At 46.3% G+C, this 15,983-nt stretch overlaps 1 protein-coding gene across 2 annotated transcripts in view; it reads right to left on the reverse strand.

The window, feature by feature from the left end:
* LOC120940329 (tetratricopeptide repeat protein 30A) overlaps positions 1–15,983 on the reverse strand; it is a 90,432-nt gene that overhangs the window by 13,969 nt on the left and 60,480 nt on the right. For both annotated transcript variants that reach the window (XM_040353107.1, XM_040353106.1), the window contains one exon: positions 2,044–2,147. In XM_040353107.1, the coding sequence (XP_040209041.1) occupies positions 2,044–2,147 (104 nt within the window). The remainder of the gene's footprint in view (positions 1–2,043; positions 2,148–15,983) is intronic.

Below are 15,983 nucleotides of genomic sequence, written 5' to 3' on the forward strand. Positions count from 1 at the left end.
GTGTCCGTGTACGGGCTCCGCTTTGCTCAGCAGGGATCACTCCATCGATCCCCGATGAGCAGGCAGATGACAGGTCTGTCTCTGCACACTGTGCAGGGACCGACCTGTCAGAGCGCCGCTCTCCTCTATGGGGGATCAGATGAAGACGGACATTAGAGTCCCAGATCGCAGCAGGTCGAATGTCAGCGGACATGTCACCCCTGACATCCATCGCTCCATAGAAGTGCACGGAGCGTCCATTCAGGTCCGCCTTAAAAAACCTGACAGGCAGACCTAAACGATCCAGCAGTGTGAAAGGGGCCTTAGGCTGAAAAAATAGAAACTTGACAAGGATAATAAAAAAGTATCTATGCCTAGATTAAGCACACAAAACATAGTTGACCAACTGTTGGGCCACATACTCCCAACAGACCAGGTCTAATAAGTGACTTTACCAGCCATAATAAGCCATCCAAAGACTACACCTGTTTAAAGCCAATTGGACATTTAGTTGAAATCAGCTAAATACATACCAGGTGCATTAAAACAAAAAATATTTTAAAAATATTCTAAAGAAGTCACAAGCTAAGCAGAAGAGCCTGTTCCTTGCCAATACTGATTTAGCACGATCTTCAGGCCGGTCACGTGAATCACAGCCGATTTCCAGGGCTACTGCAGGAGGGGCTGAGTGGCCATGTGACCTCCCCGGCTGACGTCAGAGGGAGTTCTTGGCCCCTCCTGCAGTAGCCATGTATCGGAACTGTACATCGGCCGCAAGTCACTTGACCAGCCTAGAGATCGCTCTAAAATGGTATTTACAAGCCTAGTTTTTATAAAAGACTAATACAGTGTGCTATGCCTGCCTATAATAGAGGGGTTGGCAGTGATTTGTATATATGAGATTACAAACACTTTAATTGCATATTTTCTTTCTAGTGGCTATATGCATAAAAAGCAGTAAAATCAGTAATGCTAAATGACTGCTGAAATGAGACAATGGAGAGTTTGGTGTCTGCAAATGGAGCAAACTGAGAAGCTTGCTCTAAAGCGGGGTACAGTTTTTGTTGTTCAACCAGCAGGTTAAATGAAAACAAAACCTTACAGATTCCTGCATCCAAATAAACGATGTAGACACAGGAATCTCTCCCGCTGTGTTAATGTATTCTGACAGAGGGGACTCCTCCTCCCGTTAGAATACACTGTTCAGTGCGCAGCCATTGGCTGCAGTGGCTGACCAAATGCTGGTTTTCCAATAGGACTGTTCAAAAGAAGCCCAACAATTGGCTTCTATTGAACAGAGAGGGCTACACACAAATTGGTTTCTGCTGAATCGGCTGAATTTCAATATATGTGTAACCAGCTTAAGGGAGATAAACAGTAATTTACAAATTTACAAATCAATGCAAATGTGGACCCAAACTCAAAAAGTGAAGTTTTGCTATGGTAAAGGGGACATCAAATTTTGTTAAGTGTGCCTGAAAAATAAATAAATTTTGTCTTAAATTCCTATGCAATAACTGTGCATTTCCTGATATCTAAGGGTGCCTAGGCACTCATGTGGTCATATCCTCATAGCTGTATATCTGTAGTGTGAAAGGCACTACTACTTTTTATTACTAGCCTCAGGAAATATGGAGTGAGATTTGTTAGAGGTTGTGACATGAGAGGACAAAGTCTTGCCTCTACCAAGATGGTACAAACAGACACAGTGAAGAACAAGAGGCCAGGGCATGGTAAGTCAGTAGTAGGGAAGAGATCATCTGCAAAGTGGCCACTGGCAATACTGGTGACTAGTCCCTTGTCCTCTTCCGAGTTATTTTTTTTTTTTTAGACACAGTTCTGTTTCTCTTTGAAAATGCCCGTAATGTAAAAATGGAAAGACTGGATTGAAGGTCGGGACCTCAAGGAGAGCACCTAGATGGAGCTTCATTTATAGGTTCACTTCAAGATACATTGATCATCATGTAGGGGTGCAAAAGCACTTATCAGAACTGGAAATGTTTAGTACATGGCCTCATTTTGTACCATATTTCTTTAAGCAAACAAACAAAAAAAAACACTTACCCAATAACCAAGTTAACAATGCAGAGATGGTAGATTTTCTTATCAGGGTAATCATAAGCAATCTGTTCCTCCTCTTTTTCAATTTTTCTCATTAATTCTTCTGCCTAGCAAGGACAAATTTAAAGGAATTCTAAGACTCAGTGATAATGATGGGAACCCTAAATTACAATACAACTTTTTTTTTTTTTCAAATGTTTTTTATTGTATTTTTCAAAGATACACAATAAAGCACAAATAAGAGTCATAACAATACAACAGTTTCTTAGTCATACTTTGTGTTCAACAGTGTGCCTGGGTAGGCTTCAAATTATCATTTTACTAAACAGTAACCATATAGGGCCTTAGTCCAGTTGGATAGTGGTCAGATGCTTAAACAAGTAACTAGCAATCCCTGTTTACCCCAACGGGATCATGCTGTAAACAAGGGATTATGGCTCATTATCTTATATTATATTATAAAATCAAAATTAACATAAAGGGGTATCAAGGGAAAGAGGGGAGGGGAAGGTGAGTAGGAAGTTATCTTTTACATCCGGTCTAGTTTAGGAGTGTAGTCGTTCAGGAACACACTTAATAATTATTAAAATTCTTCAGAAAATTTGAGGCCCTAGGATGAGTAATCCATTCATTCCAATTTTTAATGAATTTACTTATGGTTCCTTTCCTATGTGCTAACATTAGCTCATAGTGAGCCTGAGTATTGAGTCTCTGGACAACATCAGATAAGTTAGGTGCTAAGGTAGATTTCCATAGTTTTGTTATGGTGAGTCTCGCTGCTGTAAGGAAGTTGGCAACTATAGTTCTAAATTGAGGAGGATAGACATCTAGATTTAAACCTAGTAGGGCTAATTCAGGTGTGAGTATTTTTAGATTACCAGTGAAGGATGCGATAAAGGAGGATACATTATTCCAGAAGCTAGATAAGGTTTTACAATCCCAGAGGGTATGTAACAAATTGCCAGTGTGGGATTCACATCTCCAGCATATGGGAGAGGAGCTAGGGAATATTTTGGATAGTCTGTAAGGGATCAAATACCAGCGGTTTAGTATTTTCTGGGCGTTCTCCCAATGTTCTACACATGCAGAAGAAGAACTGTTAATATGGATGGCTTTTTGCCATTCTTCCCACGTAAAAGTTAGTGATAGATCCTTCTCCCATTTAATCATATTTAAAGTTTTGGTTTGAATTGGAAAAGATGAAAGTAGTTTATATATATGGGATATGCCTCTCTTCCCACTTATTTTATAGGAAATTAAGAATTCCCACAGCGCCCTAGGGAGTTCCACACTTTTCTTTGGGTCAAAGTTTTTATTGAACGGTTTGGCTATGAGTTTATTTGTTATTTTATGTATGTCATCGGGTGATAGCTGATCAAAAAAATTGATTCCCTGTTTGGACCAGGGTGTGGTAGTAATTCTTACTTTACAGTAATCGATTACTCCTAGTGGTATTGGCATTAGGACTGGGTTACATGTCGGCTGTAATTTTGTTAGAGCAAACTTCCAGGCTGCCAGAGTAGCTCTAATTGTTAGGAAGTTGGATGTATTAATTTTTGGTAGAGCATAGCAGGCCATGGAAAGGGAAAATAGATCCTTCCCTTTAGACACTTCTCGTTCAATGTTCAACCATAATTTATCATTTGAATATCTGAACCAGTATCTCATTTGATCAAGGAGTGAGGCGAAGTAATATAGGCATAAATCTGGGAGGTTTAGGCCTCCTTTAGCTTTAACCAATGACATAGTAGATAAAGCAATTCTAGGTTTCTTTCCCAACCAGACCAAGTTGCTCAATTTCGAGTTAATTTGTGTGAAAAATTTAGTCGGTAATGGGATGGGGAGGGAGCGGAAGTAATATAGAATTTTTGGTAACGTCTTCATTTTAAAGGCTGCTATTCTTCCAATCCAAGATAGTTGTGTCTTTTTAATAGACTGTGTATCTTGAGTGATTTGAGTTAATAAGAAGAGATAATTTGCTTCATACAGTTTATTAGGTGGGTAAGTAAGTTGAATCCCAAGATAGGTAATGGAGGGGTTGTCCCAATTGTAGCTAGATTGTTGTTTTAGTTTAACAACTAGGTCTGGCGGGATGTTCATAGGTAGTACAAAACATTTACTATGATTAATCTTATAATAAGAGACTGATCCAAATTTATCTAGGATAGCGGTTACATCTTCTAGTAGTGTGTCGGTAGCGGATAAAGTTAAAAGAACGTCGTCCGCGAATAATCCCAATTTATGTTCTACAATACAACTTTTAAGGTTTTTTCACAGTTAATAGTGGTTTTAGTTTACTGCAGTTGTAGGTACTATAGTGCTGCTGTAACAAAGAGGAAGACCCCACTGAATTTAAATCTCCACAAAAGGGCAACCAATCTAAAAACACTTTCAGCAACTCTCACATCAATGGCTGCATTATTGCTGTTAGTAATGTGATCTTTATGGCTTTATATAAAAAACAATTTTCAACATTACTGAAAGTGCGAAAGAATTGATCCATGGAATACTTAAAGCGGAGTTCCGGCCACAAATTTAAAAATAAAAACTTTTTAAATATGAAAACCCCTGTAATACACAAGCTTAATGTATTCTACTACAGTTAGTCTGTAAACTAAGGTCCGTTTTGTTAGGTTGTTACAGCATTTAGACACTTTATAAAACAGAAATTGACTGGGGCCATCTTAAGTGTGGGCATCATGAAGCCAGACTGTATGACTTCCTGGATTTCAGCCTTCCAGATCTCGCACACGCTCAGTGCTGCACAAGTCTTTTAGACTCTTCTGATGGAATGCTGCCACATTTTGACTTTATTGATAGGACATTATTGCTTTTAGACTCTACTGATGAGACGCGGTCACATTTTGAATCCTTTTGAAGGAAAGCTGTCACATTTAAATGACATTATCAAGTCAAATGTAACAACACTTTAAAAGTATTTATGTGAATACTAAGCAGCCACAATCATATCGTGAAGACTTTATGAATCAATGTGCAGTGGAGGTGCAAGGTTTTTTTATTTTCCTGTGATGGCACAAACTTTACCAAGCATCTTCTCCGTACCATCAGCCTTGGGGGCGATGTGCAGCTTCCCTGTAGCAGCAGCAGACACCGGGGGTGCTTCGCACAAAACTGATGGTGTGTTGGGAGTGAATGACAGCGGTGCCTTGTGTAAGAATGTGAATGAATGAAGTGTTGCTGTGCAGGTCTCTGTGTATAATGGCATGGATGACGGAGCTGGTGCTGTGCAGGTCTCTGTGTATAAGGGCATGGATGATGGAGCTGGTGCTGTGCAGGTCTCTGTGTATAAGGGCATGGATGACGGAGCTGGTGCTGTGCAGGTCTCTGTGTATAAGGGCATGGATGACGGAGCTGGTGCTGTGCAGGTCTCTGTGTATAAGGGCATGGATGACGGAGCTGGTGCTGTGCAGGTCTCTGTGTATAAGGGCATGGATGACGGAGCTGGTGCTGTGCAGGTCTCTGTGTATAAGGGCATGGATGATGGAGCTGGTGCTGTGCAGGTCTCTGTGTATAAGGGCATGGATGACGGAGCTGGTGCTGTGCAGGTCTCTGTGTATAAGGGCATGGATGATGGAGCTGGTGCTGTGCAGGTCTCTGTGTATAAGGGCATGGATGGATGACGGAGCTGGTGCAGGTCTCTGGATAAAGGGGGATGGATGGTGAAACTGATGCTGTGTCTGGATCTGTTACGGAACCATGAACCAGACGTACAACAAGAGATAAGTGAAAATAAGAAGGCTTTATTGAAAATCAAGCTGTAAAGCAAAAGTCCAACGGATGGTGAAACCAGAGGTCAGGAACCAGAAGGGTAGTCAGACGAAGCCAGGATCAGGAACCAGCAGGGAAGTCAGACGAAGCCAGGATCAGGAACCAGCAGGGAAGTCAGACGAGGCCAGGATCAGGAACCAGCAGAGAAGTCAGACGAAGCCAGGATCAGAACCAGAAGTCTTAGAAGCATGTGCACACAGGAGGACCAAGCAAGGAACTGAAGTCACAGACCTCCTATATATGTGAGCCAGGTATCCAGCTCCTCCCAGGGGGAAGGAGGAGCCGCAGGGTGGGAGGCTACAAGAGACCTAGAAACCAAGATGGCCGCCAGCACATGTCAAACGAAGGAGACAGGAGAGAGGTAAGACCATGACAGTACCTCCCCCTCAAGGGCCCCTCCTCCGCGGTGCAAAAAACGGTTTCTGAGGGAAGCGTGCGTGGAAGGCTCGGAGCAAGGCAGGAGCATGGACATCTGCGGAGGGAATCCAGGAACGCTCCTCAGGACCATAACCACGCCAGTGGACCAAAAACTGCACCCGACCGCGGACCAGGCGTGAGTCCAGGATATTGCTCACCTCATACTCCTCGTGATTGCCCACTTGGACCGGACGAGGCCGAGGAACCGAGGAAGTGAAGCGATTGCACACCAGTGGCTTCAACAGGGAGACATGAAACACGTTGGAGATCCGCATGCCAGGTGGAAGCGCAAGGGCATAGGCTACCGGGTTTACCCTGCGAAGCACTCGGAAGGGACCAACAAAGCGAGGAGCCAGCTTGGGAGTGGGCACTCGAAGGTTGAGGTTGCGGGTGGACAACCATACACGGTCTCCGACCTGGTAGGAAGGAGCAGGCGCTCGTCTGCGATCAGCCTGGAGTTTCTGGCGCTGCGCAGAGACCTCAAGGGACCTCTGGATCTGTACCCAAGAAGCACGTAGAGCAGAAAGGTGATCCTCCACAGCCGGAATATCCTGGGGAGAGAATGCCTCCGGTAACACGGCAGGTTGGAACCCATAATTGGCCATGAAGGGAGACGTCCCAGAGGAAGAGTTCACAGCCGTGTTCCTGGCAAACTCAGCCCAAGGCAGGAGGTCAACCCAATTGTCCTGGTGATCGGAGACATAGCAACGAAGGAATTGCTCCAAGGCCTGATTGGATCGTTCTGCGGCCCCATTGGACTGAGGGTGGTAGGCCGAGGAGAAGGAGAGATGAATCCCCAACTGGGAGCAAAAGGCGCGCCAGAACCTGGACACAAACTGACTCCCCCGATCCGACACTATCTCCTTGGGCAAACCGTGCAACCGGAAGACCTCCCGGGCAAAAATCGTGGCCAACTCCTGTGCAGAGGGTAACTTCTTGAGAGGAACACAGTGGCACATTTTGGAAAACCGATCCACAATCATGAGAATGACCGTATGGCCTCGGGATGCAGGGAGGTCCACAATGAAATCCATCCCCAGGTGTGACCATGGGCGCTCCCCGGTGGCTATGGGTTGCAGCAGACCCAACGGAAGGTGCCGAGGGGACTTACTTTGGGCACAAACGGAGCATGCCGCTACATATGCGGCGATGTCGGAACGTAGGGAAGGCCACCAGAACAGACGTGAAACAGCCCAGGACAGCTGATTCTTACCAGGATGCCCCGCGGTCTTGGAGTTATGGTAGGTTCGCAACAACCGAGTGCGCAACTCCTCAGGCACAAAACATCTGCCGTTGGGTGTCCCAGAGGGAGCACCAGACTGAGCCGCCAAAATCTGCACACCAAGGGGAGAGGTCAGGCTGGTGCGAATGGCGGCCAGGATCTGATTCGGAGGTATGACCGAAGTCGGTATAGATTCCTCCCTGGACAGCTCGGAGTACTGCCGTGATAAGGCATCCGCCCTGATGTTCTTGGAACCAGGTAGGTAGGAGACCACGTAATTAAAACGTGACAAGAACAGAGCCCATCTGGCCTGACGTGGTGTCAATCTCTTGGCCTCAGAAAGGTAGGTCAGATTCTTGTGGTCCGTCAGGATGAGAACCGGAACCACCGAGCCCTCGAGCAAGTGCCTCCACTCTTTGAGAGCCTGCACTATGGCCAATAACTCCCTGTCACCAATCTGATAGTTGCACTCCGCGGGTGACAGTTTCCGGGAGTAAAACCCACAAGGAAGCAGCGGACCCTCTGGTGTCCTACGCTGAGACAGAAGGGCGCCTACTCCCGTCTCGGACGCGTCCACCTCGAGGACAAAGGGCAACCCAGGGTTGGGATGAGACAGAATCGGAGCCGACACAAAGGCGGATTTTAGGGCCTCAAAAGCCCGGATGGCCTCGAGCGGCCAGACCTGGGAATTACTGCCCTTCCTGGTCAGATCCGTGAGAGGCTTGGCCAGCATGGAGAAGTCCCTGATGAACTTCCGATAATAATTGGCGAAGCCCAAAAAACGCTGCAAGGAACGAAGACCACTGGGCTGAGGCCACTGTAAGACAGCCGAAACCTTCTCAGGATCCATGGAGAACCCCTCAGCGGAAATGATGTAACCTAGGAAGGTTACCTGGGATCGGTGAAATTCGCATTTCTCAAGCTTACCGAACAGCTTGTTCTCTCGTAACCGTTGCAACACTCGTTTGACATCCAGAATGTGGGCCTCCCTGGATTCAGAATATACCAAGATGTCATCCAAATAGACCACCACACACTGCTGCAACAGGTCACGGAAAACATCGTTGATGAATTCCTGAAAGACTGCGGGCGCATTGCACAACCCAAAGGGCATAACCAAGGATTCATAATGACCGGTCCTGGTGTTAAAGGCGGTCTTCCACTCATCGCCCGCCTTGATCCTTACCAGGTTATATGCCGCCCTCAGGTCGAGTTTGGTAAAGACCGTGGCCCCTTTAAGGCGATCGAACAGCTCGGAAATCAAGGGTATCGGGTAAGCGTTCTTGATCGTGATGCGATTGAGACCCCTGTAATCGATACAAGGCCTCAACTCACCGCCCTTCTTTTTCACAAAGAAAAATCCAGCCCCTGCCGGGGACGAGGATTTGCGAATGTGACCACGGGACAGCGCCTCCATCACGTACTCCTCCATGGCCTCATTCTCCGCAACCGACAGTGGATAGACCTTGCCGCGAGGAGGAACGGCACCAGGTTGTAACTCAATGGCACAATCATATGGGCGGTGCGGAGGTAGGGCAACTGCGCGTACCTTATCGAATACATCCCGGTACTCCTCGTATTCAGGAGGCAACAGAGAGTCCGAGGAAGTACACAGCAACTTGACAGACCCATGAATGCACTTAGCCCCACACTGTGGTGACCATGAGAGGATCTCGGCCGATCTCCAGTCAAAAGTCGGATTATGCTTCTGGAGCCAGGGGTACCCCAAGACCACCGAGTAGTGTGGAGACGAAATAACTTGGAAGCAGACCGACTCTCTGTGAGCGGCACCAATGGCTACCCCCACTGGAAGGGTTTCATGAGTCACGTGTGACGGTTGGAGGGGTCTGCCGTCTATCGCCTCTAGAGCCAGCGGGGAACCTCGAGCCTGTAGAGGAATGGAATTGGCGGCAGCGAACTCACTATCAATGAAAAAACCACCAGCACCAGAGTCCACCAACGCCTGGGTCGTCACCGAGCCCCCGACCCAGGAGAGGACAACAGTGATCAGTGGTTTATCAACACGGGAAACCGGGGACGAGGAGACTCCACCCAAGATCTGCCCCCGACAGGATCTCAGGTGCGAGCGTTTCCCGGACGGTTAGGACATGCCAACCGAAAATGCCCATCGAGACCACAGTACATGCATCGGCCCTCGCGTCTCCGGAGTACCCTCTCCCCCTCGGACAAGCGAGCAAACCCCAGCTGCGAGGGTTCACCCCCAGACAAGTCAACACCAGGAGGCGTGGGAGGAGAGGGAGGCACGGGTGGGACAGCAAACGTAGGCGCCAAACTGTTAGGAGGCCTCCGCAGGCTCACCTTAAAGGAAGGTCTCTCCCTGAGTCTGGTGTCAATCAAAATCAGGAAAGAAATAAGAGCCTCGAGCTCCACTGGTAGATCCTTAGCTGCAACCTCATCCTTCAAGGCATCCGAGAGACCATGAGAGAAAGCAGCGACCAGGGCCTCATTATTCCAACCTACCTCTGCTGCCAGGGTACGAAACTCAATGGCGTATTCGGCTACGGATCGTGAACCCTGTCTGACGGACATAAGGAGCTTCGCAGCAGAGGCGGCGCGAGCCGGCACATCGAATACCTTCCGAAGAGAAGCAACAAAACCGGAAAACTCGGCAACCACCGGATTGTTGTTCTCCCATAAAGGACTGGCCCAGGCCAAGGCCTTGTCCGAGAGCAGCGAGATCAAGAACCCCACCTTTGATCTCTCAGTGGGAAAGGCATGTGGCAGCAACTCGAAATAAATGCCCACTTGGTTAAGGAAACCTCGGCACTGAGTTGGCTCTCCCCCAAATCGCTGTGGAAGGGGGGCAGAACCGGACATACCCCGAAACACCGCAGGCGCAACAACAGGTGTCGAGGTAGACTCTGGCGCAACAGTCGGATCGGCCGTAGGAGCGGGCCCAGGAGCGACGACCGACCCATCGGCAACGGGAGCGAAATGAGCCGTGCGTTCAAGCAGGGTCTGCAACGCCACGGCGAACTGACTCATCAGGGACTCCAGCTGAACAAGTCTGGCAACCAGCGTGGGTAGCGAGGATGGCTCTGTACCGTCAAAATTCATGGCTTGGTCCTAATGTTACGGAACCATGAACCAGACGTACAACAAGAGATAAGTGAAAATAAGAAGGCTTTATTGAAAATCAAGCTGTAAAGCAAAAGTCCAACGGATGGTGAAACCAGAGGTCAGGAACCAGAAGGGTAGTCAGACGAAGCCAGGATCAGGAACCAGCAGGGAAGTCAGACGAAGCCAGGATCAGGAACCAGCAGGGAAGTCAGACGAGGCCAGGATCAGGAACCAGCAGAGAAGTCAGACGAAGCCAGGATCAGAACCAGAAGCAGCAGCAGTCTTAGAAGCATGTGCACACAGGAGGACCAAGCAAGGAACTGAAGTCACAGACCTCCTATATATGTGAGCCAGGTATCCAGCTCCTCCCAGGGGGAAGGAGGAGCCGCAGGGTGGGAGGCTACAAGAGACCTAGAAACCAAGATGGCCGCCAGCACATGTCAAACGAAGGAGACAGGAGAGAGGTAAGACCATGACAGGATCTCTGAAGGCATCAGTCTCCCTGCGGTCAGACAAGGGTTAATTCCTCCTGTTTCGTCCTGACTGATTCCAGCCAGGAAGATAGGAAGCAGCTGTTTTTTTTTTTTGTGAGCGGGGGGAGGGAATGTACCTGGTCACACAGACACTGGAGGAGATAGAGACACACACGATGCCATAGCTGAGCATCTGTGATAGAGGCAGCCTGAAAAACATCGAGCGAGTCTGCTCACACTGCACTGAAGAGGAGCCTACGATGGCATATAGCAGCACTCCCCCCCTGCACCGCAGAGACAGGACCCCCACACCTTACCGCAGAGTCACAGCAGCCAGCTCTATATGCCATCGTAGGCTCCTCTTCAGTGCAGTGTGAGCAGACTCGCTCGATGTTTTTCAGGCTGCCTCTATCACAGATGCTCAGCTATGGCATCGTGTGTGTCTATCTCCTCCAGGATCTGTGTGACCAGGTACAGTCCCTCCCCCCGCTCACAAAAAAAAAAAAAACAGCTGCTTCCTATCGTCCTGGCTGGAATCAGTCAGGACGATACAGCTATGGCTTCAGTGCACTGCGGAGTGTGAGCAGACTCGCTCGAGGTGTTTTTCAGCTGCGGCCGAAGTCCCGCGATACTTCAGCCCAGCCTCCTGGGATCGAGGAAAAACATCTCCCAGGAGGCATACATAGCAGCGCTGCCGCCGCGGCGGGAGTAATAAACTCACGGCAAGAACACAGTGAGTTTTCAAATAAAAAAAAAAAACATGCCAAATGTAATTAAGGGGGCAGTGTTAAATAGAATGATATAAACTTGAAAAAAAGGGTGGAGCTCCACTTTAAGTATATCTATAAATAATTATTTATTACAACATTATTCTGTCCGATTCTAAAATTTGTGCGCTCATGTTTGAGCAAGGAACAAAATGTTGTTGTGATGCATATCCTACGCTAAGAGTTTCTTATGCAAAGGCATTTTTACCTCTACAACTTCAAGGAGGCACATGGAAAAGAAGTTAATGGGTCACACTAACCCACACACTACCAGTTTCACCGTTTTTTTTTTTTGAGGTTCACATACACATAAGCCAATACAGTAATGGATAAACTCCTCACAGTGTCAATGGGCAAAGCAAAATCAAATAAAGAAGTGAGTGAGAGAGTGATACCTTGCACAAGGCCCTTATGAAAATAGATAAATAAATAAAATGTAGGCTGAGACTTTTATGCTCAAAAAGAAAAAAGAAGAACTTTGGACCCAGTAACTATTCGTGTGAAGTATTGTGCGCACAAACGGCTAGATTCACGTACGGCGGCGTATCTTTCTGCCGGCGTAGCGCATCCCATTTGCACTACGCCGACGTAAGATAGTGAGTCAAGTACTCTATTCACAAAGTACTTTCCTCCTAAGTTACGTTGGCGTAGCGCAAATGGCCCGGTGTAACGCCTAATTCAAAATAGGCAGGTAGAGGGCGTGTTGTATGGTAATGAATTCACAATTCATTACCATACACGTAAATGAAGCGCCGATCGTACGGAGCATGCTCAGTATCACGTCGCAATACTTCTTGCTTTCGACGTGAACGTAACCTACGCCCAGCCCCATTCTGAATCGGCTTACGCAAACGACGTGAAATTCGACGGCTGTCCGACGTCCATACTTAGCATTGGCTGCGCCATCTTTTTTGGTGGTTTATCTTTACGCCTGAAAACGCCTTACGTAAACGGCGTATCTTAGATGCGAGGGGCAAGCGTACGTGCGTGAATAGGCGTATCTACGTCATTTACATATTCTCTGCGTAAATCGACGTACACGCCCCTAGCGGCCAGTGTAAATATGCAACTAAGATACGATGGCGTAAGAGACTTACGCCGGTCGTATCTTAGCAACATTTAAGCGTATCTCAATTTGAGCATACCGCTTAAAGATACGACGGCGTGGATTCGGACTTACGACGGCGTATCTACTGATACGCCTTGGTAAGTCTTTATGAATCTAACCCATAGTTTCCTTTGGGGATATGGCCATATCTTCATCAGAAACTCTCCAGGCCATATGTCACGTACACACGAGCGGTTTTCCCTTCGAAAAAAATAAATACAAAACAATGGAATTCCTCTCAAGCCTGCCTTGCATACACATAATGTGGTCACACAAAAGTCTGGTTAACTTTTGACTGCCAAGAACGAGGTGACGTAAAAGACTACGACGAGCCGACAAAATTAGGTTCTATGCTTCCAAGCATGAGTCAAATTGTTTCCGGGCATGCATGTTTTTTTTTCCTGTCGGAAAAGCATACAGACAGTTTTCCCGCAAGATTTTTTCCTGACAGGAAAAAAGAGATCCTGCTCTCTTTTTTTTCGGCAGTTTTCCTGTGGGAAAAAGTCAGATGAAGCATACACATGATCGGGATTCCCTGAAGAAAAGCTCTCATCGCAGTTTTTCCGACGGGAAGACCGGTTGTGTGTACGGGGCATTACAGTACAATGTCCCTGCAAACAGTTTCCTGCTTCCATCTCTATTCCCTTGTAACCACATGAATCCATTATTTGACCACCGAATTTGATTCTGCATTGCAAAAAAATCCTGAAGCTAACATTCTGCTATAGAACAGCGAGTTGTTTCTAAATAGTATTGTGCATGAAGTAAAGGTCATTTTACTAAGCCAAAATCGGGTGGGCAATCAGTCTTAAAGAAGACGTTTCATCATATGTACCTGGTCCCATGGAGGATTTAACAGCAATTTAGTAGTTGTTATGATACTATATTTTAGCGTGGTGAGTACACAGCATGCTTAGTTAATAGGTTGGCAACAACAAATAGAAGTTTGCAAAATGGCCGAAAATATTGGCAGCTTTCCACGTGTGTATGTGCAATTTTAAAAAGTAACATGTTCAGTAACTATTTACTCAGCGTAACATTGTTTATAATTTTACCCAAAAAAATGAATTACCGTATTTATCGGCATATAACATGTACAGGCGTATAACACGCACCCTAACTTTAAGAGGGAAGTTTCAGGAAACAACATTTTCCACAGCCCCCTGCGTATAAAACGCAGGCACAGTTTACCCTCTATTTTCAGGGTAAAAAAGTGAGTGTTATACGCCAATAAATACAGTATATAGTGCTTTTTTTTGCATTAAAATTCCTTAAAGTGTATTTTTTCAGAAAAAATGCATTTGAAAAAACACTGCACATAAAAAATTATAATGACCGGCATTTTATTCTCTAGGGTCTCTGCTAAAAAATATAGAATGTTTAGGGGTTCCAAGTAATTTTCTTGCAAAAGATAGATTTTAACTTGTAAAAAAAATTATCAGAAGAAGGGCCTGGTCTTAAAGTGGTTAAATCAAGACTGGAGGCTTTTAGTGGATTTAACTAATACAATATATGTTTCCATTTTCCCACCCCTTGCCATCACTTATTGTTCTGAGCAAATACAATACCCATTTGCCTTCTGCACATCTTATCTTTATGGCCCAGATTCAGCAGTATAAGTTGTACAGGTAGAGTGTTACTCATTCTTTTGTGTGCCCAAGATTTACCTATATTAAGATATACTCATGGGAGGGTGAATGGAATGGCATTAATTCTTAATGGCACCCCCACACATCTAGGAAACATGCAATACTATGCATTTTGGTGCAGCGTGACTCTAAAAATTGTCAGCATTTTTTTTCTGCATTTCTCATTAATAGAGAAGTCCTTTTTAAATTAATAGGCTACCCTAAAGCAGGACACATGGGAACATGCAAAAAAGCATGCCGCATGAACGCACCTGTTGGTGTAATGGAGGCCTCGGTTTATTGAGTATTTTTACTGGATGTGAAATACAACATTTGAATTTTAAACTGGATCTTATAAAATTGCGTGCACTTGTATTTAATGTTGCTTTTAAGTGATAAGAGATCATTATTTTATTGTCATTGCAATAATGTACAATGGAATTTCTTCATATAAAAACACCCACCATACATCATATTACTGTACTTTGTTTTATTTTCCTTCATACAAATTAATATCGATGCATTTAAAACCAGTGGCGGCTGGTGCTCAAAAGTTTTGGGGGGCGCAAACAAAAAAACAAAAAAAAATTGCAGCCTCACTGTGCACATCAAATGCAGCCACTGTGCCATCAATTGTCACCACTGTGTCATGCCATCAAACGCAGCCACTGTGCCATCAATTGTCACCACTGTGCCATGCCATCAAACGCAGCCACTGTGCCATCATTTGTCACCACTGTGCCATGCCATCAAATGCAGCCACTGTGCCATCAATTATCACCACTGTGCCATGCCATCAAATGCAGTCACTATGCCATCAATTCGCACCACTGTGCCATGCCATCAAAACGCAGTCACTGTGCCATGCCATCAAACGCAGCCACTGTGCCATGTCATCAAACGCAGCCACTGTGCCATGCCATCAAACACAGCCACTGTGCCATCAATTGTCACCTCTGTGCCATGCCATCAAACGCAGCCACTGTGCCATCAATTGTCACCACTGTGCCATGCCATCAAACGCAGCCACTGTGCCATGCCATCAAACACAGCCACTGTGCCATCAATTGTCACCTCTGTGTCATGCCATCAAACACAGCCACTGTGCCATCAATTGTCACCACTGTGCCATGCCATCAAACGCAGCCACTGTGCCATGCCATCAAACACAGCCACTGTGCCATCAATTGTCACCTCTGTGCCATGCCATCAAACACAGCCACTGTGCCATCAATTGTCACCACTGTGCCATGCCATCAAACGCAGCCACTGTGCCATCAATTGTCGCCACTGTGCCAATTGTCACCACTGTGCCCTTTAATTGTTGCCACTGTGCCCATTGTCACCACTGTGCCCTTTGTCACCACTGTGCCCTTGTTGCCACTGTGCATGTCACTGTGCCCTTTGTCACCACTGTACCCATTGATGCCACTGTGCCCTTTGTAGCCTCTGTGCCCA

This window comes from Rana temporaria, chromosome 5, assembly GCF_905171775.1.
Source record: "Rana temporaria chromosome 5, aRanTem1.1, whole genome shotgun sequence".
Lineage (NCBI taxonomy): Eukaryota > Metazoa > Chordata > Amphibia > Anura > Ranidae > Rana > Rana temporaria.